Here is a 24,534-nt window from a genome sequence, read left to right on the forward strand (position 1 = left end):
ACTATCACAAATAATTTAGCCTATTTACTTAAAGTCCCAACCCCTCTCTGTTATGCAGCTGGACCACACAACGCCTGGTGTTCAAGGGATTTTTAATTACCCTTTTGGAGACATAGTTTCTCCCAGAAGAAAGGTTCTAGGCCTGGCAAACATGCTGGTGTTTTCCTAGCATTGACAGCAGTTAGGGAAATCGCAGGGTCACAAGAAAGGTGTATAATAAAATGGACTATATCACGCCATATTATCTTCCAAAGTGGCTGTACTAAGTTTAAATACCTATGTAGAGATTTTAACTACCCCTTGGAAAAGAGAGCTTCTCCTAGAAGGAGCTTGGCCAACCCCGCCCCGCCTCCCGCCCAGACCCGCCCCGCCTCCCGCCCAGACCCGCCCCGCCTCCCGCCCAGACCCGCCCCGCCTCCCGCCCAGACCCGCCCCGCCTCCCGCCCAGACCCGCCCCGCCTCCCGCCCAGACCCGCCCCGCCTCCCGCCCAGACCCGCCCCGCCTCCCGCCCAGACCCGCCCCGCCTCCCGCCCAGACCCGCCCCGCCCCCCGCCCAGACCCGCCCCGCCTCCCGCCCAGACCCGCCCCGCCTCCCGCCCAGACCCGCCCCGCCTCCCGCCTCCCGTCCAGACCCGCCCCGCCTCTTCAGCACTAGCCTCGGTCCCGCCCCTTCCGCTAGGAGTTCCCGCCTCTCGGCCGCGCCCGGTCGGGGGGCGGGGCATCGGCCAGCCGTGACGTCACTGCCGGCTGGACGCCATCTTGCTGGTTTGCGGCTGGTGTTGGATGTGGCGGCAGTGGTGGTGAGGGCGTGGGGAAGGGTGGGGTGAGGGGGCGAGGCCGCGGCGGGGGCGGCGAAAGTCTCCTCCGCTCAGCCCCACCGCGTGGGACGGCGCAAACGCGGTGCCGGAGGGATGTCCGCTTTCTCCGAGGCGGCGCTGGAGAAGAAGCTGTCGGAGTTGAGCAACTCGCAGCAGAGCGTGCAGACCTTGTCCCTGTGGCTCATCCACCATCGCAAGCACTCGCGACCCATCGTCACCGTGTGGGAGCGGGAGCTGCGGAAAGGTGAGTCGGCCGCTCCTCGCCCCCCGGCCTTTTCCCTGGCGCCTCCGGGACCCCCCTCCCCGCGCTCCTTGGGATCCCCACTCCCCCAGCGACCCCAGCCCTCGGGTGCCCCGCACCGCCCCTACCCGGCGCCCCGGGCTCCCTGGCGTCGGTGGGCTGCCGGCGAGGAGGAGCGGCGTGCACCGCGCTTCCTGCGAAGCGATGTTTAGTAGGTGTTGTTGGATAAGATATAAAGGATTAGTGCTACTGTTTAACGTGGAAACAGTAGCCAGGGGCTCAGGACTCCACTACTAATTACACTCAGAAATTTAGCAGTCAGGTTTTTTTTTTTTCATTGTGTACAGTCTAATGGAGGATAGGGGGAAGGGCAAAATTGGGAAGTATGGAAAGTAAAAGATTGTTATGGGGTTGGGAGATGATTTTATTTCTATAACACGAAACTATCTTGTAAAATCAAGACAGGAATCAGTTTTTAGACTGGGGGAGTCTAAAATAAGATGCATGATGTAATGGAAAGAACCCTGAATTTGTGGATTTTAGAGGACTGTAGATTCTAGGAGGACCTGGATTAGGGAGATTTCTTAATTTCTGGATTGCACGTGGCTCACCTGAAAATGTATTAGTTAAGTGATCTAAGGTACTTTCTTGGTCTATTATTACACGTCTTTTTAGGGTAGTGTCTTTATTTTACAAAGCATTCGATAGTGCTTCTGTATGTGAAGTTAACTTTTTTCCAGCTGAAATCTGCTGTCACTAAAATATCTAGAAGAATCATTTCATTACTGCAGAGCAAATTTTTCCAGGAGAACCGACTGTATGATGGTGCGACTGAAAATTAAAATATTTGATCTACTTAGTCTGGATTTATACCTTAATTTATTGGATGAAGAGAGTAAACTCTTTAATTATTGTTTCAGGCATCCGGATGTACCTGATATTATGAATTAAGCATTTTAGCTAACAGTTATTAATCAAATAGATGCTTGTGTACTGATCCATACGAAAGCCATATGTTGTATTAATACCCTATCCAAATTATTTATATAGAAAGGAGACAAGCTGTGATTTTCTTGTGTATTTGCTTGTTGTTAATTACTTAGAAAAAACTGATGTAGAGTCCTGTTTTTCACTTCATATGTTAAGTGTGTGTTTATTGGCCCTCATGGAGAAATTCACTTGTGAGTGGCCAAAAAGGTTTGAGAAACACAGACATAAATGTCTGGAAAATAGCTATGAACTTTGAGAAGGCAGGAATTATCTTTGCTTATCTACCTTATTAGATATGAAAATCAGCAACAGTTTTATATTGTTTATGTTGAAGGGGAGGGAGAAAGAGCAAAAGGATTGTTACCCAGACTATTCTTAAGAACTACCACAGATCAGTAGAAAAGTGGCCATTACTGTTAAAGGCATTTCACATAAGCAGAAACGTGAAAGACCAGTAAATGATACTCATCTTACTAATCAAGAGGACATAAATCAATGAAGTACTGCATTAGACCGTTTGGTTTGCAAAGTTTAAAAGTATGACAGAGAATTCCCTGATGATCCAGTGGTTAGGCCCCAAAGCTTTCACTGCGGGAAGTGGGGAGAGTACTGAGTTTGATCCCTAGTCAGGGAACTTAAGATCCTGCAAACGGAGGGAGCATGGCCCTGCAAAATGTATGACAGTGCCAAGGATTGGTGAGGAGGACAGGAAACAAGAACTCTCTTATACTGCTGCTAGTTGTGAAAAAGGAGATGAACTTAGTAACCTCTAACGAAGTTGAAGGCATACGTCCTTTGACCTACTAGTTCTATGACTATATCCTGGAAACTCAAGAAATTATTGTAGCCTGTTAATAAAAATAGATAAACAGTGTAGACATCTCATTAGAGTATGGACAAATGTGTTTTTACATTCATACAATATTAATATAATACAGTTTTCATGAATTAACTAGATCTACATGAAACAACATGACTGAATTAAAAAACAACAAACAAGCAAAATGTTGAGCTAAGAAAGCAAGGTGCAGACCATTATGCCATGTAGTGAAAGTCTGAAAACATGCTTGACCCATAGGCCAAGATAGTGGGAGAGAGGAAATGAAAACAGATCTGTGTAGCACATAGTACATATATTTGAAACATGTTTTGAAACACGGGGGAAAATGATAAGATTCTCTGTTAGCTGAGTTTGGGAATGTTTTCATAGGTTTAAATATTCCATAAATAGAAAAAATTAAAGGCGTATAAATAGATGCTTTAGGGGAGAGAAGTGTTGGCTGTTGATGGTGAAGATAGAAATGATGGTAATTGTGGAGGTGATCACGCTGCTGCATTTTTCAGTGTGATGTAGGATTTTCTGCCAAGTGTTTCCTTTCCGTGACATGATTGTGCCTTTGTAGGGCACACATAGCCTTTATGTCCTCCCTGTTCTCTGCAGTTTTGCTTATCAACTTTAGGATCCTTTGTTTTCTTTAGTATGATGATGATGACAGTAATTTACTGAGAACCAGGCATTGTTTTAGACATCTTATTGTGAAATCTTGAATCCTCACATTATCTCTGCAGAATAAGTATTTTACAAAGGATTGATCAAATTTGGAATGTCAAGAAATAAACTAAGGAAAATTAGTTGAACATTTTGTATTAAGCTTCGCATTTTTTAGTTTCTTGAAGTGGTTAAATGACATTGGTAGGGAAAAGTACTGATCAAAATGTAAGAACGAGTAGGTGAAATGCTATGTCAAATGCAGGTATGACGATTTCCCCTGCTTGTCTGCTTATCTTTGTCTCCCTGAAAGAAAGATAATTTCTTTTTGGAGAGATGTACCCCAGGGCCCCTAAGAAGAACAAAGTAGCTATATCCTTGATACATACAACACAGTGTAACCAAAAACAGAAGCGAGCATTTTCTTGTTTTGTAACAGCTCTGTTGAGATATAATTACCAAAATAATTAGAGCTCTATTGAGATACAATTAACCTACCCTATAAGCATTCAGTTCAGTTCAGTTTAGTCGCCCAGTCCTGTCTGACTCTTCGCGACCCCATGAATCACAGCATGCCAGGCCTCCCTGTCCATCACCAACTCCTGGAGTTCACTCAAACTTACGTCCATCGAGTTGGTGATGCCATCCAGCCATCTCATCCTCGCTCGTCCCCTTCTCCTCCTGCCCCCAATCCCTCCCAGGATCAGGGTCTTTTCCAGTGAGTCAACTCTTTGCATGAGATGGCCAAAGTACTGGAGTTTCAGCTTTAGCGTCATTCCTTCCAAAGAAATCCCAGGGCTGATCTCCTTCAGAATGGACTGGTTGGATCTCCTTGCAGTCCAAGGGACTCTCAAGAGTCTTCTCCAGCACCACAGTTCAGAAGCATCAATTCATTGGCGCTCAGCTTTCTTCACAGTCCAACTCTCACATCCATACATGACTACTGGAAAAACCATAGCCTTGACTAGACGGACCTTTGTTGGCAAAGTAATGTCTCTGCTTTTGAATATGTTATCTAGGTTGGTCATAACTTTTCTTCCAAGGAGTAAGCATCTTTTAATTTCATGGCTGCTCACCATCTGCAGTGATTTTGGAGCCCCCCAAAATAAAGTCTGACACTGTTTCCACTGTTTCCCCATCTATTTGCCATGAAGTGATGGGACCAGATGCCATGATCTTTGTTTTCTGAATGTTGAGCTTTAAGCCAACCTTTTCACTCTGCTCTTCACTTTCATCTTGAGGCTTTTTAGTTCCTCTTCACTTTCTGCCATAAGGGTGGTGTCATCTGCATATCTGAGGTTATTGATGTTTCTCCCGGCCCAGCATTTCTCACGATGTACTCTGCATATAAGTTAAATAAGCAGGGTGACAGTATACAGCCTTGACGTACTCCTTTTCCTATTTGGAACCAGTCTGTTGTTACTAAGAACAAAGCCAGTGGAGGTGTTGGAATTCTAGCTGAGCTATTTCAAATCCTAAAAAATAATGCTGTGAAAGTGCTGCACTCAGTATGCCAGCAAATTTGGAAAGCCCAGCCGTGATCACAGGACTAGAAAGTGTCAGGTTTTCATTCTGATTCTAAGAAGGGCTATACCAAAGAATGTTCAAGCTACCATACAATTGCGCTCATTTCACATGCTGGCAAGGTAAAGCTCAAAGTCCTTCCAGCTAGGCTTCAACAGTATGTAAACTAAGAACTTCAGATGTACAAGCTGAATTTAGAAAAGGCAGAGGAACCAGAGATCAAATTGCCAACATCCTTTGGATCATAGAAAAAGCAAGAGAATTCCAGGAAAACATCTATTTCTGCTTCATTGATTACAGTAAAGCTTTTGACTGTGTGGATCACAACAGACTGTGGAAAATTCCTAAAGAGATGGAAATGCCTGATCACCTTACTTGCCTCCTGAGAAACCTGTGTGCAGGTCAAGAGGCAACAATTAGAACCAGACATGAAACAAGGGACTGGTTCATAATTGAAAAAGGAGTACATCAAGGCTGTTTATTGTCACCCTGCTCATTTAATTTATATGCATCATGTGAAATGCCAGGGTGGATGAAGCACAAGCTGGAATCAGGATTGTGGGGAGAAATATCAGTAACCTCAGACATGCACATACCACCACCCTTAATGGCAGAAGTGAAGAGAAACTAAAGAGCTTCTTGGTGAAAGTGAAAGAGGAGAGTGAAAAGGCTGGCTTAAAGCTCAACATTCAGAAAACTAAGATCATGGCATCCAGTCCCATCACTTCATGGCAAATAGATGGGAAAAAAGTGGAAACAGTGGCAGATTTTATTTTCTTGAGTTCCAAAATCAGTGCAGATGGTGACTGCAGCCACAAAAGTAAAAGACGCTTACTCCTTGGAAGAAAGGCTATAAGAAACCTAGACAGTGCATTAAAAAGCAGAGATAATACTTTGCCAATAAAGGTTAGTATAGTCAAAGCTATGGTTTTTCCAGTAGTCTTATGTACAGATGTGAGAGTTGAACCATAAAGAAGGCCGGATGCCAAAAAATTGATGCTTTCAAATTGTGGTGCTGGAGAAAATTCTTGAGAGTTACACGGACATCAAGGAGATCAAACCAGTCAATCCTAAAGGAAATCAACACTGCATATTCATTGAAAGGACTGAAGCTGAAGCTCCCATACTTTGGCCACCTGTTTTGAAGACCCAACTCATTGGAAAAGACCGTGATGCTGGGAAAGACTGAAGGCAAAAGGAGAAGCACGGAGCAGAGGATGAGATGGTTAGACAGCATCACTGTCTTAATGGATATGAATCTGAGCAAACTCTGGGACGTGAGGGAGGACAAAGGAGCCTGGCGTGCTGCAGTCCGTGGGATCACAAAGAATTGGACTTAACTTGGTGACTGAACAACAGCAGCAATTGTTTTAGAATTTTTAAAAATACAGTTAATATGCTATAGCATGTAGAAAGCTTTTAATGATTAAGAATAATTTCACTTTATATATTTATAATTGATGCCTTAAAATATGTTTTCTGCCATCACTGTGCTGATGATTCAGTAATTTTTTTTTCTTTTTTAGCAGTCTAAATGCCATTAAATGGTATTTCTTGAGCACATCAAGCATGTACAAAACAACAGTTTATCATCTTTCCCCACTCTTGTCCCACTTCCCTGTTACTCTTCCTGTATTTCGTATTTCAGTGAAAGGAATTACTGTCTTAGTTGCCTAAACTCAGAACTTAAAGGTTGTCTTGACGCCTTTCTTCATACATGCCCCACCTGCAACTTTTTTTTATTACTGTTCTAGCAGTATTTTTGTGTGTGTCCTATCCCACCCTACTGCCTAACTCCTCAGCTTTTTTTGTTGTTGTTAATATTTATTTATTTGTCTTCATCGAGTCTTAGTAGTGGCATACAGAATCTTCTGTTGCAGGGCTGGGCTTCTCTCTAGTTACGATGGAAGGGCTCTAGAGCCCACAGGCCTGGTTGTTATGGTGCGTGGCCTTGGTTGCCTCACGCCATGTGGGATTTTAGGTCCCCCACCAGGAATCAAACCCATGCCCCTGCATTGGAAGGTGAATTCTTAACCAGTGGACCACCAGGGAAGTCCCGTCCACCTCTTTTACTAGCACTCTTGAAGTAATTTTACGTCTAGGTATGTATTCACAAGAATTGAAAGCAGGTTTTCAGATGAATACTTTACAAGAATACTCATAGCAGTACAATTCACAATACCCAAAAGGTGAAAACAGCCTGACTGTCCATCAATGCATGAGTAGATTCATGTGGTATATCCATGCAAGGAAATATTATTCTGCCATGAAAAGGAATGAAATGCTGATTCATGTGCAATGTGGGTGAACCTCAAAAACATGTGAAGTGAAATTTATATGAAATCTCCAGAATAGATGAATCCACAAAGAGAGAAAGTCATTGCCAGAGACTCGGAGAGAAGAGGAATGGGAAATGAATGACTTGAATGGGTTTGAGGTTGTCTTTGAGAGTGACAAAAGTGTTTTGGAATTAGATATAGGTGATGGCCGCACAACTGTATGATAAAAGTCCCTGGGTTATATATATACTTTAACATTGTTAATTTAAACTTATATGAATTTCCTCTCAACTCAGAAAAGATACAGGGAATTCCCCAGCAGCCTAGTGGTTAAGACTGCACTTTAATTGTTGAAGGTACAAGTTTGATCCCTGATTGGGGAACTAAGATCCCACAAGCTGCACAGTGTGGCCAAAATAAAATAAAAATTAATAAAAAAGATTAAAAAAATTTAAAAAGATGATTTAACACCTTTTTGTATGTCTTTATATTGTCTTCACAAAGTACATTTTGTATACATTGTGTGCCCATCATAAGATTTTTAGGAACTTCTGACATGTTAAGGCCAATAATGAACTCCAGTTACAAACATTGACCTGTTTGAGGAAGACTTGGAAAAATTTCTAGCTTTTTCAGTCTGTTATATTGTTCTGCTCTTCCCATATTTATCCATTCTTAGAGAAGTGGTTCTGAAAGTGTGGTCACTAGATCCCCTTTGGTGGATCACCAAGACCCTTTTAGGAAGCATATGAGACAAGGTAAAAATTATTTTCAAATACTACTACGATATTCTCTCTCTCACAGCCCTTTTTGCTGTGTTGGTATGTTCTTTGATGGCGTGAAAGGAAAGGTGGGTGAAAACTCGTAGTGCCTAATAATTAATCAAAGCAGAGGCACCAGACTGTACCAGTAATCATTGTATTTTTCAAACTGCATGTTCACAGCTAAAAAATGTCACTTTCCGGACTGTGCTGATCACAGTAGCTCAGCTTACTGATTTTGTTAAATCTTAACCCTTGTGTGTTTGTGTCTGTGTGTGTGCGTGGGCTTTTTTCATTATGGTAAAACATATGAAACATAAAATTTAACACTTTAACCTTTTTTTCCCTCTTTATTTTAGTAAAATATACATAATGTTAATTTACCATTTTAACCATTTTTTAAGTGTACAGTTAAGTCGATTCGCACTGATTTGCAACTGTCATCACCATCCTCCTCCAGAACTTTTTTCATTTTCCCAAGCTGAAACTCCATTCCCATTAAACAGTAATTCCCTATTCTCTCCCACCCCTGGCAACCACCCATACTTCTGTGAGTATGAATTTGGCCACTCTGGGTTGGCTCGTTTAAGTGAAATCATGGAATTTCTCCTTTTGGGAGTGGTTTATTTAACTTAACATAATTTTCAAGGTTCATCCATGCTGTAGCATGTGTCAGACGTTTTTCCCTTTTTAAGAGCTAAATAATAGTCTTGCATCTATATACCAGATTTTAGTTAATCATCTGTTGATGACAGTAGAGTTGCTTCCACTCTTTGGCTATTGTGAGCAACACTGGTATGAACATGATTGTACAGGTATCTGTGTTTGAGTCCCTTCTTCAGTTCTTTTGAGTGTGTACCCGGAAGTGAAGCTGGAAAATCCTGTGGTAATTCTGTGTCTGGTTTTGTGAGGAGCAGCTGCACTGGTTTCCGCACTGACTGCGCCATCTTATGTTGCCACTTGCAGTGCACCAGGACTCCAATTTCTGCACATCTTCTTCAGTACACAGTGTTTTCTGTTTTGTTTTGGTTTTTTTTTGGTTTGTTTTGAAAAAAGACATTCTAATGATTATGGAGTAGTATCTGTGGTTTAATTTTCCTTTCCATAATAACCAGTGAAGACTATATATGCAGGTGTTTGTTTCTGGGCTCTTTATTCTATTCTGTTGGTCTGTACATCTGTCCTTATGCCTATACTATACTATTCTGATTACTGTTGTTTTCTCTTAAGTACTGAAATCAGGAAATAGTCTTTTAACTTTAATTTTCTTTTTAAAGATTGTTTTGGCTATTTAGGATCAGTTGGAAATCTATCTGAATTTTAGGATGGGTTTGGCATTTTGACAGGGATTCCATTTAATTTGTAGGTTGCTTTGAATATGGTTATCTTAGTAGTATTAAATCTTCCAGTCCATGAAAATGAGATATATTCCAATTTATTTGTATCTTTTATTTCTTGTTATGGTTTTCAGTATACAAGTCTTATGCCTGTTTGGTTAAATTTATTCCTAAATATTTTATTCTTTTTGATAAAATGATAAATAGAATTCTTAGTTTATTTTTTCTATTGTTCATTGTTAGTTTATAGAAATGCAATTCACTTTTTAATGTTTTATATTCTGCACGTTTGCTGAATTCATTTATTAGCTCTAACAGTTTTTTGTGGACTCATTAGGGTTTTATTTACAACAAGTAACATCGATGATCACAGATAATTTTACTTCTTTGCTTCTAATTTGGATCTTATTTCTTTTTCTTGCCTGATTGCTCTCACTAGAAGTTCCAGTAGTATGTTGAATAAAAGTGGTGAAAGTGAGCATTCTTCTCTTTTTTCTGGATTGTAGGGGAAAAGCTCTCAGTGTTTGACTAGAGAATCGCATTAGATGTGATTACATGTCTTTTAAATAATCTGTGTAACAAAATGAGAAGTATACATGAAGTTCTGTATACTGCACATTCTGGAGGAAATACACCTGTGTCATTGCATTCTGAGCTAAACCAGCTGCTTTTTTCATGGAATATCATTTTATTTGAAAAAACTGACTGATGAGAGAAACTGCGGTTATTGAGACATGAATATTTGCCAGATGTTTTCTCAAAATGATTGTAATGAATCTGTTTACTCAAGAAAGATAACTGACAGTATTTGTTGCCCATTATACAGTTTTCAAGCAAAAACTAGAATTTTGGAAAACTTAACGTGCCGTCTTGAGCCCGACACCTTCTCAGTGCTTTTAAACACTTTTCCAATGAAATCAGTAGTGATACTTTTGCAAAAGTAATTTTTAAAAATAATTACCTAATAAAATGTTGAGCTTTTGGAATGCTTTTGTAACTCAGTAAACCAGTGTTTATCAAGAAACTAATTTGTGATTTACAAAATGATAATGTAAGTCAAAGATCCATTCAAAGAGCATGGTAGATTAAAGTATTTTAATGTAAGAGAGTTTTAGAAGTTCGCTGATAGGTTTTTAGATTCCATATTGCAATTTAGAATCTTTTAAAAAACTATGGCTTTTTGTATTTTGGTGTAGTTTCAAAGAATATCCGAAACTATCTCTAACTGTTGAGACAGTTTGCTCTTACCAAGTTTATCTGGGTGTGGTCTGCTTTTTTTCATTGCTTTCAGTAAAACAATGTATTGTAGTATATTCTATAGGGAAAGAGATAGGAGAATCCATCTATATTCTGTTGAGGTGGAGATTTGCAAAAATGTAAAACAGTATGACTCACTTAAGATTTTTGGGGAGAAATGTATTTTTTAAACAAATGCTATTTGTATTAACATGTAATTTTAAAGATTATGTTAAGAATTCCTCTTTTAATTTTTAATAAGGTACATTTGATGGGTATAAGAACATGATGGGATTGAGACCAGAAAGTGTGAGAGCTGTTTTCAGATTAACAGAGACCATGAGTTCTTCACATCAATTTTATTTTAGCTCATCTTGCCTAATTCAGTGTAGTAATTGTTTTCATTTATAAAACTCTAGCTTTTAGATTCTTTTGGAGTTAAGTAACTGAAATTGATATTAATGTCTATAAATAAATACGTAGAGTGAGCACTAGATTTTCTTCTAACTACCCTCTTCTGGAAGTGCTGGTGTAGTGATTTTTTAGCCCCCAAACATGACATTTTTAAAAATAGTGTTTATTTTTCTATAATTATAGATTCACAGTCAGTTTTAAGAAATAATACAGAGAGATCCTGCTTACCTACTGCCAGCTTTCGCCAATGGTAACATCACAGAAAACTAGTTTTTAAAAAAAAATCTGATATTATAGATCCTGCAAAACATCACAGCTATGGGATTGACATTGATATAGTCAAAATATGGAACATACCCATCACCACAAGCAACCCCTCGTGTTGCCTTTTAGCTACATCCACCTCAATCCCAACACACCACTGTTTAATCCTAGTTGATCATATTTTTCTTTATAAATTAGGTTTTTAGTGTCAAGTTTTAATAACTCTGATTAGACCTGTTTTTTCAAACAGTTTGTTGTAAAATATTTATAGTTTTGCATGTAAGTCTATATTCCATTAGAGTTAATTTTTATATAAGGTGTAAAATTTAGATCAAGGTTTAAATGATCTAGTATCATTTGTTGAAAAAGCAGAGTATCTTTCCTTTATTGAATTGCTTTGCTCCTTTGTCAGAATGGACTTGAGCATATTTGTGTGATTCTGTTTCTGGGTTCTCTGGCCTAGTCCATTGATCCACGTGTGTCTCCTTTCACCAGTGCCACAGGTGATCTTTATTACTCTGTTAGCTATATGACAAGTCTTGAAATCGGGTAGGTTGATTCCTTGCAGAATTGTTTTAGCTCTTCTGGTTCTTTTGCCTTTCTCAACAGATTTCAGAATAATCTGGTCTATATCAATAAAGATTATTTTGCTTAGAGTTTTTGATAAGAGTTGCATTAATCCAGTTTAGGGAGAAATGACACCTTAATTATGTCACTTCTAATCCAGGAATAGAGTATATTTCTCCATTTATTTATAATTTTTGATTTTTTTTTATAACTGTCAAATAGCTTTCAGTACACAAGTCTTGTGTTTTGTTATGTTTACATTTAAATATATCGATTATTTGGAGCAATTTTAAAGGATATTATATTTTTGATTTTACTGTTCACGTATTTATTGCTAATATATTGAAAAACGTATTTCACTATGAAAGGCTGTATATTGTCACCCTGCTCATTTAACTTATATGCAGCGTACATCATGCAAAATGCCGGGCTGGATGAAGCTCAAGCTGGAATCAAGATTGCTGGGAGAAATATCAACCACCTCAGATATGCAGATGACACCACCCTTATGGCAGAAAGTGAAGAGGAACTAAAAAGCCTCTTGATGAAAGGGAAAGAGGAGACTGAAAAAGTTGGCTTAAAGCTCAACATTCAGAAAACGAAAATCATGGCATCTGGTCCCATCACTTCATGGCAAATAGATGGGGAAACAGTGGAAACAGTGTCAGACTTTATGACAGTGTCAGAAAAGTTACGACCAACCTAGATAGCATGTTGAAAAGCAGAGACATTACTTTGCCGACTAAGGTCCGTCTAGTCAAGGCTATGGTTTTTCCTGTGGTCATGTATGGATGTGAGAGTTGGTCTGTGAAGAAGGCTGAGCTCCGAAGAATTGATGCTTTTGAACTGTGGTGTTGGAGAAGACTCTTGAGAGTCCCTTGGACTGCAAGGAGATCCAACCAGTTCATTCTGAAGGAGATGAGCCCTGGGATTTCTTTGGAGGGAATGGTGCTGAAGCTGAAGCTCCAGTACTTTGGCCACCTCATGCAAAGAGTTGACTCATTGGAAAAGACTCTGATGCTGGGAGGGATTGGGGGCAGGAGGAGAAGAGGACGACAGAGGATGAGATGGCTGGATGGCATCACTGACTTGATGGACGTGAGTCTGAGTGAACTCCAGGAGTTGGTGATGGACGGGGAGGCCTGGCATGCTGCAATTCATGGGTCGCAAAGAGTCGGACACTACTGCGCGACTGAACTGAACTGAATTGAACTGAGTGGTCTGGGGTGAAGTTATCTTTGGAAGAGCGACTGAACTGAACTGAATGTATAAAATGATGACTGTAATTAACATTGCTGTATGGTGGCTCAGGTGGTAAACCATCTGCCTGCAAAATGGGAGACCCAGGTTTGATACCTGGGTTGGAAGATCTCCTGGAGAAGGGAATGGCTATTCTGGCCTGGAGAATTCCATGGACAGAGGAGCTGGCAGGCTACAGTCCATGGGGTGGCAGAGAGTTGGACACGACTGCGTGACTAACAGTTTAGTATGGTATATATGATAGTGTTAAGAAAAGTAAAGCCCAAGAGGTCTCATCAGAAGGAGAAAAAAAGTTAAAAAATTTTTTTTTCTTTTATTGCATCTATATGAGATGACAGATTTTAACTTAATTGTGGTAGTCAGTTCACGGTATATGTAAGCCACTGTGCTGTACTCCTTAAATGAGATAGTGCTTTGTGTCAGTTGTATCTCAAAAAACCAGGGTGGGGAAAGCAGCTTTATTTTTGTGTGTCACTTTCATTTTTTCTGCTTCTACTTTTTTTTATTTCTCCTTATTTCCTTGTTTTATGAATTTATTTTTATTTTGTTCTTATTGTAGGTTTTTGAGGTGAGAGCTTAGATGATTGACGTTAGACTTGTTCACCTTTTCTAGTCTGTGCATTTAGTGCTGCAAGTTTCTCTCAGTACTGCTTTGGCTTTATTCCAGAAATTTTGAACTTTCAGCATATTTGCATATGCTAGTTGAAGCATTTATATGATGGCTGTCTTAAAATTTTTTATCAATTCTCAAGTCTCTGTCATCTTTGTATTGGCATCTGTTGATTGTCTTCTTTTTAGTTCAGTTTGAGATCTTGATGTTTGGTATGGTGGATTTTTTGCTTGATCCATAAAAGAGCCATTTAGTCAAGGCTGTGGTTTTTCCAGTGGTCATGTATGGATGTGAGAGTTGGACTGGGAAGAAAGCTGAGTGCCGAAGAATTGATGCTTTTGAACTGTGATGCTGGAGAAGACTCTTTGAGAGTCCCTTGAACTACAAGGAGATCCAACCAGTCCATCCTAAAAGAGATCAGTCCTGGGTGTTCATTGGAAAGTGAAAGTGAAAGTGAAGTCACTCAGTCGTGTCTGACTCTTAGTGACCGCGTGGACTGCAGCCCACCAGGATCCTCCGTCCATGGGATTCTCCAAGCAAGAATACCGGAGTGCGTTCCCATTTCCTTCTCCAGGGAATCTTCCAAACCCAGGGATCAAACCCAGGTCTTCCACATTGCAGGCAGACGCTTTAACCTCTGAGCCACCAGGGAAGCCCCGTTCATTGGAAGGACTGATTGTAAAGCTGAAACTCCAGTACTTTGGCCACCTCATGCAAAGAGTTGACTCATTGGAAAAGACTCTGATGCTGGGAGGGATTGGGGGCAGGGGACGACAGAGGATGAGATGGTTGGATGGCATCACCAACTCGATGGACTTGAGTGTGAGGGAACTCCGGGAGTTGGTGATGGACAGGGAGGCCTGGCATGCTGCAGTTCATGGGGTCGCAGAGTTGGACACGACTGAGTAACTGAACTGAACTGACTGATGAGACTTTAGACGTTATCTAATTCTATTTTAGCCGGGTATCTCTGACACTACCCCATCCGGAGAGGGAGGTCTTTTCCATTACTGTTTGGGTGAGTGGGGGTTTTAGCTTCCCGTGAGACTCACCCTGCTCCCACAGATGTGTAGGAGTGAATGTGTGGGCCCAGTAGTCCTGGACCATGGTGGAGGTCCTGGCTTTCCCCTAGTCCTTCTGTGACACCACCCCAGTAAGGGGTGCCTCCCTGCTGCTGGGTGGGGTGGAAGCCCAGGCTCTCTGCTTTGCCTTCTCTGACACCACTCTGGAGAGGTGTTACACTCCACATTACAGGCTTTGCTGGTGTGGGTGTGAGTGGGGCCACTGATTCTGTTTCCTTTTCCTTTCTGTAGTGTGTTTGGTTGGAGCAGGTAGATTAGTTTCTAGAAGTTTTCTGTCTTCTTAGGCTGCCCTTTTCCTACTCTTTTGACTACAGCGAGAAAGCTTTTGTTGGGGGTTTTTATATTTTCACCTGTTAGGACTTCTGAGTTGCTGTCCTTGTCAACTTTGAATCTGAGATATCTGAGGCGAAATGAAAACTCTGGGAACCCACCTTGTGTTGAACTCCCAAGGCCCCTAGCCAGTCTACCTTCTCTTTTTTTTCCTGTGTTTGATTTATTTATGATGTCCAGGATTTGTAGTTTTACTTTGAGGAGCACTAGAAAAACATGTCTGCTCTATCTTCTCAGAAGCTGAAGTCTCCTACAAATTGGTCTCTATATTGGAATTAGGACACATCATTTGTTACTCTGAGACTAGTGTTTTCTACCAGTGTTTTCTTGTCTTTGATATTATAGGATATTTTGAGGTTTATGTGTTGTGTTAAGTATTAACAGGTTTATTTTAATGTAGCTGTATGCCAGGCACTTGTGCTTTTTATTGCTTTAAAGCATGCCTTTATTGTATGTGTTTTAAAATGCAGTAGTAGGTAAAACTGCTAAGTAAATTTGATTGCAAAGAGGTCAGTTACCCTCACATTAATCTGTAAGTTCAGAGCAGTCTGTGAGAAATTTAACTCTTAATTCTGTAAATCTTTGGAAAATATGAATGTGCAGGAAGAGCTATGGTAGTTTTTGTCTTGAGAATTTTGACAGTTTTGACCGGAAAACAGTAATAGAAATAGTATGCCCTTCTTGGTATCCATGGAGACTGTAAAGACATGAAATGAGCCGAGTATGTTATTGGTACAGGAATAATAATATATATGGAAGACACAGAGTGGAGATTTGTGAGACCTATTTTATGTGGGCATTTGGCGAATTAGATGCTTGAAATTCATGGGATAAGAGATAGGATGTTCTGGGTACTCAGCTACTTCACGCTGTGCACTGAGTTGCTTCATTTGCATCCAGCTCTTTACGACCCTGTGGCTGTAGCCTGGCGTCTGTTCATGGGGATTCTCGGGGCAAGAAGATGGAGTAGGTTGCCGTGCCCTCTTCCAGGGGATCTTCCTGACCCAGGGATTGAACCTGCATCTCTTAAGTCTCCTGCATTGGCAGGCAGGTTCTTTACCACTAACGTCACCTGGGAAGGCCAAAGAGGATATTGACAAGTAATTCTTAGATTCCTAACTAATATCATATATGAAATTAATTCAGTTGAATTACAGATACAGCACTGAAAAGATTCAACTATAGAGTCATATAAGAAAAAATATATATTTATAATTTCTAGTTTGGGATCATGAATAAAGTATAGGCCATGAGTCGTATAGGAAATAAATAGATTTGGCCACATAAAATTATAAAATCCCCGAATGCAGAAAATACCAAGTTTCGGTTTTAAGCAACAGGTTCAGAGAAAATATTTGTACTATCTAAAATAGGAAAAAGCAATATTTATAACATATAAAATGCTCTTGTGAGTTTTGATAAGAAAAAGCTCAGTAGAAAAATGGGGAATATGATGTGAATAGGCAATTTATAAAAGAAGAAAAATAAATCAGTTTTATTAGTATATAGGGAATTACAAATAAAAACACAATCATTTTACTCTGGGGAGATTGGCAGAGATCTTAAATATTAGTAGTAGTATCTTGATGATGTAGAGAAATGAACATTTTCATGTGGTAGAAATTCAAACAGTTGCCCTCTTTGGTGGGCAGCCTGACAATGTCTGTCAAAATTTAAACAACATACCTTTTAACCTATTACCTCTGCCTGTTAGAATCTATCCTGTAGACATACTTGCTCAGGTTTACAAAGATAAAAGATATTAAAGATTTGAAACAACATATATATGTCTCATGTGACTGCAGTTGAGTCACTCAGTCTTGTCCAACTCTTTGCGACCTCATGGACTGCAGCACGCCACGCTTCCCTGTCTATCGCCAACTCCCAGAGTCTACTCAAACTTACAGCCATTGTGTCAGTCATGCCATCCAACCATCTTATCATCTGTCGTCTCTTTCTCCTCCTGCCTTCAATCTTTGCTAGCATCAGGTCTTTTCACATGAGTCAGTTCTTCCCATCAGGTGGCTAAAATATTGGAGTTTCAGTCTCAGCATCAGTCCTTCCAAAGAACACCCACGACTGGTCTCCTTTAGGATGGACTGGTTGGATCTTCTTGTAGTCCAAGGGACTCTCAAGAGTCTTCTCCAACACCGTAGTTCAAAAGCATCAACCAAGTAGTTATTAAAAGGAATGAGGCTCCTAAAGAGTTTGGTGACAGATCTGTTTATGAATACAAAAATGCTTTGGATATTTGAAGTGTGAAAAAACTGCAAAACATTATGTATAGTGTGATCTTATTGAAGAAAAAAATCCTCTGTATGGGGTATCTGTGGACATGTGAATGAGTATATGGTATCTGCAAAGGCACAGTTAATGGTGTGGAAACTATACACTGTAATAATGAGCTCATTCATGATAAGGGGGTGGAGATGAAAGGAGATTTCACTTTTTACACTCCAACTTAGATTTTTAACTGTTTATGATAGATAAAATTGTATACAGAAGTAGGAGACAAAAAGATTTTGAACTTCAGTGAACCCGTCATCCAGCTTCAACATTATTAATGTTACATCTTTCTGATTTTTTCTCCCTAAATCTTCCCTACCCTGATATTTTTTTCTGTGTTTTTTTTAAAGCAAAACCTAGACTTCAGAGCATTTACATATATTTATAATTGATAAAGTAAGCTTTATGTTAAATTTTTAGTGTAACTGTAAGAGCTCTGTCACACCTAACAAAGTTAACTTTGTTGACTTAAAAAAATTTTTTTTGAACCTAGTTCATGTTCAGTATCCTAGATTCCCTGAAAAATGTTTCTTTGTAGTTAATGTTCAGAACAGAATCCAACAAGGTCCATTTATGACATTTGGTTAATAGGTCTCTTAAATTTGTGTCTCCCACACACACATTTTTTCATGCAGTTTATTTGTTGAGATTATCAGATGGACTATATAATTTCCCTCCTTAGGCATTTGACTGATTCAATCCCTATGGTGTCATTCACAAAGAATACTTTCTTGCCTATTTTATGCACTTCTTGCTGCATCACATTAAGAGATCTCTAATGTCGTTTGTTTTCTGTTTAAAAGTGAGATTGATCAGGGGATTTAGTTGTTGTCATTGTGACTCTGTTAAAAAGTCCCCTGTCACCTTTCAAAGGCTTGCCAGATGGGGCAGTGGTAAAGAATCCACCTGCCAGTGCAGGAGACTCAGGAGATGTGGACTCAATCCCTGGGTCGGAAAGATCCCCTGGAGGAAGAAATGGCAGCCCACTCCAGTGTTCTTCCCATGGACAGAGGAGCCTGGCAGGCTATAGTCCTTGGACCGCAAAGCTCAGACGTGACTGGGCACACACACACGTGCACCATCTCCTTTCACCAAGTGGTTTTAGCAGCTTGTGATGTGGTGGGTTAGACTCTTTATCAGGAGTTGCAAAATTATGAATTTTCAATTATTTCATTCTTTCTGTGTTTATTATCCAGAGTTATTTTCTAACAGTGTTTCTCAAAAACATGGGCCTCTGCAGAATCAGTATCACGTGAGTATTTGTTGAAAATGCAAATTCTTGGGTCCTGTCCCAGAAACTTTGTCAGTAGGAACCAGTTATCTGCATATTAACAGGCCCTCTAAGTGATTCTGAGCATGCTGAAATTTGAGCATTTGTGTATAAGAACTTCCCTTCATCAACCATTGACTCTGGAATACAGTTCATACAGAAAAAGGAGGCTAAATGGCTCATTTCCCTTGCTTTGTCAACTGAATCAGTTACTTAGCAACCACTTTTTTAAAGTATTTTTTATGAACTTGCAGATTTTTAGATGATTATGTTTTAGATCATTGAGTCATCTTTTTGATCGTGGAGCATTGCCTATGTCCTCTGGATACAACTGTGGTAGTTTTTAAAATAGGTTTCTTACTTTCTATCATGACAAGATGTTACAGTCTTATCTTATGTAGTTCCTGGTCTTGTTAATAAAATATTATTTAGGGATTGTAGTAGGTATTGATTGACTTTAATGCATTTCTCTGAGTGCATTTAATTACTTCAACACTTATTTCATTGGCAAATGAGGATAATTACTCTGTAGGGTTGTTTTGAAGATTAAAAGAGATATATAATAAACTTCTAGAATAGTGCCTAGGTCTTAAGAAACTTAGTATTATTTTAAAGATATTATTTTTAATAGACCAAAAAAGTTTTAGTTTCACTTCCACTCTGTATGCATAATGTGAACAAACAATGTGACATGTATTCTTGAGATCTTTTCCAGTTTGCATTGTCTTTTATAGCGGTATAGTGGTCTGGGGACATGGAACAACAGACTGGTTCCAAGTAGGAAAAGGAGTACGTCAAGGCTGTATATTGTCACCCTGCTTATTTGACTTAAATGCAGAGTACATCATGAGAAACGTGAACTGGAAGAAACACAAGCTGGAATCAAGATTGCAGGGAGAAATACCAATAACCTCAGATATGCAGATGACACCACCCTTAGGGCAGAAAGAGAAGAGGAACTAAAAAGCCTCTTGATGAAAGTGAAAGAGGAGAGTGAAAAAGTTGGCTTAAAGCTCAACATTCAGAAAACGAAGATCTTGGCATCTGGTCCCATCACTTCATGGGAAATAGATGTGGAAACAGTGTCAGACTTTATTTTGGGGGGCTCCAAAATCACTGCAGATGGTGACTGCAGCCATGAAATTAAAAGATGCTTACTCCTTGGAAGAAAAGTTATGACCAACCTAGATAGCATATTCAAAAGCAGAGACTAAGGTCCATCTAGTCAAGGCTGTGGTTTTTCCAGTGGTCATGTATGGATGTGCGAGTTGGACTGTGAAGAAGGCTGAGCGCCAAAGAATTGATGCTTTTGAACTGTGGTGTTGGAGAAGACACTTGAGCGTCCCTTGGACTGTAAGGAGATCCAACCAGTCCATTCTGAAGGAGATCAGCCCTGGGATTTCTTTGGAAGGAATGATGCTAAAGCTGAAACTCCAGGACTTTGGCCACCTCATGTGAAGAGTTGACTCATTGGAAAAGACTCTGATGCTGGGAGGGATTGGGGGCAGGAGGACAAGGGGACGACAGAGGATGAGATGGCTGGATGGCATCACTGACATGATGGACGTGAGTCTGAGTGAACTCCGGGAGTTGGTGATGGACGGGGAGGCCTGACATGCTGCAATTCATGGGTCGCAAAGAGTCGGACACGACTGCGCGACTGAACTGAACTGAACTGAACTGAACTGAGTGGTCTGGGGTGAAGTTTGAGCTTTGGAAGGGCAGCAAGTCCACACTACCCAGGAGCCCTTTTCAGTATGTGGCTCACGTGCATCATTTAATATATAGCTCAAGTGTTTCCCTGTTATGACAATTCTTTTTGGGTAATTCTGAATCCCCTTCAGATTCTTGATCTTCCCCCAAAGTAAAGCTATCTGCTGTGTGTGTGGATATGTTTAATTCAATAATATATCTTAGATATCTTTCTATATCTATATATAAATATATCTCACTTTTTAATAGCTATTCAGTTTAGTTCAGTTGCGCAGTCATGTCCGACTCTTTGCAACCCCATGAATTGCAGCATGCCAGGCCTCCCCGTCCATCACCAACTCCCGGAGTTCACTCAGACTCCCATCCATCAAATCAGTGATGCCATCCAGCCATCTCATCCTCTGTCGTCCCCTTGTCCTCCTGCCCCCAATCCCTCCTAGCATCAGAGTCTTTTCCAATGAGTCAACTCTTCGCATGAGGTGGCCAAAGTACTGGAGTTTCAGCTTTAGCATCATTCCTTCCAAAGAAATCCCAGGGCTGATCTCCTTCAGAATGGACTGGTTGGATCTCCTTACAGTCCAGGGGACGCTCAAGAGTCTTCTCCAACACCACAGTTCAAAAGCATCAATTCTTTGGCGCTCAGCCTTCTTCACAGTCCAACTCTCACATCCATACATGACCACAGGAAAAACTATAGCCTTGACTAGACGGACCTTAGTCGGCAAAGTACTGTCTCTGCTTTTCAATGTGCTATCTAGGTTGGTCATAACTTTTCTTCCAAGGAGTAAGCGTCTTTTAATTTCATGGCTGCAGTCACCATCTGCAGAGATTTAGCTATACTCTTGCCAGCTTTAGTGTCAGACTTTTGTCTTGATCAATCTAATAGGTAGAAATGGTAGTTGGCTTTAATTGATTAACATTTGTAGTTCTTTGACCTTCCCATTCACACTGCTGGCTTATTCTTCTGTGGGGTTATGATTTGCGAGAACTCTAAAATGGAGGAGGGGTAAAGGAAAATATTGGAACTGAATACATTGAAAATAAAGAGTAGCTGTATCTGTAAGAAAGTTTGTCTTTTCGTAATGTGAATTTGAAGTTGAGGTTTCTGAGAGTAGTGTAATTGCATTCCCCTTTCAGCTGGGTGAGGTTAAGACCAGAAGCTAAGTTAGTAGAACAAATAATTACAGACATAAAGGTTTAGCTCAGAATTTATTGATTTAGTAAATGTTGAGTAAATTATGACTTAGCTGCTGGGCTTGATTCCATAGATTGATGCATGAGCCTGACAATTGTTGCTTTCGATGGAATTTAGTTGGGAAGCGCTAGATTAAATAAAAACAGTTAAATGGTTGGAATAAATGCTCCATAGGAAAAGTATGAGGTGGCATGAGAGCATATCAGGACTGCCTCACCAATGTGTGGTGGGTGGTCAGAGAAAAATCAGAGGAACCCGTTTCACTGAGGTCTAAAGTAGGCGTAGGAGTCCAGGAAGTTCGGGCTTGAAGAAAGAATAGTGTTGAGGTGGAGTTAGATCTTTCTGGGCCTTTGGTTGTGGTAAGGATTTAAAATGTTATCTGGAGAACAATAGAAAATCTTGGAAGGATATTAAGCAAAGGATGGGCTACCAAAAGTCTGAAGCATCCTGGCAGTGATGCAGGAATACGCCGGCGCTATCCATTTTCACCCACCTCACCTGTTAAGAAGCAGCCATCTGTGTTTGACTGTACTCTTTGTCCCGTCTGGGATAGATAGAATCCATTCAAGTATCATCTGCTGATTTTGCATTTTCTGTGGCAAAGAGTATTACTAAGAGGTTTCTGCCTTACAACCACCTCAGTCAGTCAGTTCAGTCGCTCAGTCGTGTCTGACTCTTTGCAAACCCGTGAAGCACAGCACGCCAGGCCTCCCTGTCCATCACCAACTCCCGGAGTTCACTCAGACTCACGTCCATCAAGTCAGTGATGCCATCCAGCCATCTCATCCTCTGTCGTCCCCTTGTCCTCCTGCCCCCAATCCCTCCCAGCATCAGAGTCTTTTCCAGTGAGTCAACTCTTCGCATGAGGTGGCCAAAGTCCTGGAGTTTCAGCTTTAGCATCATTCCTTCCAAAGAAATCCCAGGGCTGATCTCCTTCAGAATGGACTGGTTGGATCTCCTTACAGTCCAAGGGACGCTCAAGAGTCTTCTCCAACACCATAGTTCAAAAGCATCAATTCTTTGGTGCTCAGCTTTCTTCACAGTCCAACTCTCACATCCATACATGACCACGGGAAAAACCATAGCCTTGACTAGATGGACCTTAGTTGGCAAAGTAATGTCTCTGCTTTTGAATATGCTATCTAGGTTGGTCATAACTTTTCTTCCAAGGAGTAAGTGTCTTTTAATTTCATGGCTGCAGTCACCATCTGCAGTGATTTTGGAGCCCCCCAAAATAAAGTCTGATACTGTTTCCACTGTTTCCCCATCTATTTGCCATGAAGTGATGGGACCAGATGCCATGATCTTCGTTTTCTGAATGTTGAGCTTTAAGCCAACTTTTTCACTCTCCTCTTTCACTTTCATCAAGAGGCTTTTTAGTTCCTCTTCACTTTCTGCCATAAGGGTGGTGTCATCTGCATATCTGAGGTTATTGATATTTCTCCCGGCAATCTTGATTCCAGCTTGTGTTTCTTACAACCACCTAGCCATCCATATGAACATGTTTTCTGGTCTGTGAATCAGTTTATCATGGGAATAAGTGAGGCTGTCGAACAGTTAATAAATCTTTAGTAGATTTTTGTTTTCAAGATAATGGGTTTTGTTACTTCCTCCTGTAAGAATTGCACTGATACTCATTATTTTGTGTGTTTATGTATACATGCATGTGTATGTAATATTTATTTATTATTATTATTTTTTTGCTGCTTCTCTATATAGAAGACATCTCTTAGAAAGTTCTTAACATTTATAGATAACAAAAAAATTTTTTTAGCTATTTGTTATGTTTATCAGCATTATCATCTACTGTGGTTCTAAGTTTCAGTCTCCATAAAACACCGTGATTAAATTAGATTTTAATATTCTGTGTATATCAAAGCAAGTAGGCCTGTGGTCTGAACAGTGTAAGAAAATAAGTAATGATCTTACCATTATCCTATCTGATTATGAAGAAGTAAAACTAGCTTTTGAATTCATTATGTGTTAGACTAGATGCCATTTCTGTAATCCTTTGAATAGGTTTGTTTCTTTTTCTTTGTTTAATAGCCTGGTCTCATCTTTTTGAAGCTTTGTAACTGATCTTCTATTTGAATTGTTTGTTGGTTTTTTTTAAAATGATTTTTAAAATTTATTTTTATTGGCTGTGCTGGGTCTTCATTGCTATGCAGGCTTTTCTCTAGTTGCAGCAAGCAGGGGCTACTCTGTAGTTGCTGTGCTTGGACTTCTCATTGTGGTGGCTTCTCGTTGCAGAGCGTGGGCTCCCCAATAAGTGCTTCAGTAGGTGCAGCACTTGGGCCCAGGAGTAGTTGCGGCTCCTAGACTCATAGCTGTGGTGCTCGGCCTTAGTTGCTTTGAGGCTTGTAGGATCTTCCTGGATCAGGTATCAAACCTGTGTGTCTCCTGCATTGACAGGTGCATTCTTTACCACTGAGCCACCAGGAAAGCCCTCTTTCTGAATTACTGTGTAACTATTTCTTACTTGTGTGATGAACTGAACTTGCTTTGCCCTTTTTTGAGGTGTATGCTCAACTTTTTAGGTAATACTATGTTTTCACAGATTAGCTCTCAGAATTTAATTATTATTTGTTTTGATGTACCTGTTCATATACAAGGGCCCTGGACAAAGGGCTGTGCTTTAGTACCTGTGTGTCCGCATGTGCATGCTCAGTTGCATCCAACTCTCTGCACCCCATAGACTGTAGCCCACCAGGCTCCTCTGTCCTTGGGATTTTACAAGTAGAAATACTGGAGTTGGTTGCCATTTCCTTCTCCAAGGGATCTTTGTGGCCTAGTGATCGAACGCATGTCTCCTGCATTTCCATGAATTTTGACCACTGCGCCACCTGCATCATGGGGAATGCCAGGCA

The 24,534-nt window shown here is 40.4% G+C and overlaps 1 protein-coding gene across 2 annotated transcripts in view; it reads left to right on the forward strand.

Annotated features, from left to right (window-relative positions):
- The first annotated feature begins 895 nt into the window (after window positions 1–895).
- Window positions 896–24,534, forward strand: part of RPRD1A (regulation of nuclear pre-mRNA domain containing 1A) — a 64,738-nt gene continuing 41,099 nt past the window's right edge. For both annotated transcript variants that reach the window (XM_052660493.1, XM_052660494.1), the window contains exon 1: window positions 896–1,063. In XM_052660493.1, the coding sequence (XP_052516453.1) occupies window positions 913–1,063 (151 nt within the window). In that variant the 5' untranslated portion in view covers window positions 896–912. The remainder of the gene's footprint in view (window positions 1,064–24,534) is intronic.

Source organism: Budorcas taxicolor, chromosome 22 (genome assembly GCF_023091745.1).
Source record: "Budorcas taxicolor isolate Tak-1 chromosome 22, Takin1.1, whole genome shotgun sequence".
NCBI classification, from domain to species: domain Eukaryota; kingdom Metazoa; phylum Chordata; class Mammalia; order Artiodactyla; family Bovidae; genus Budorcas; species Budorcas taxicolor.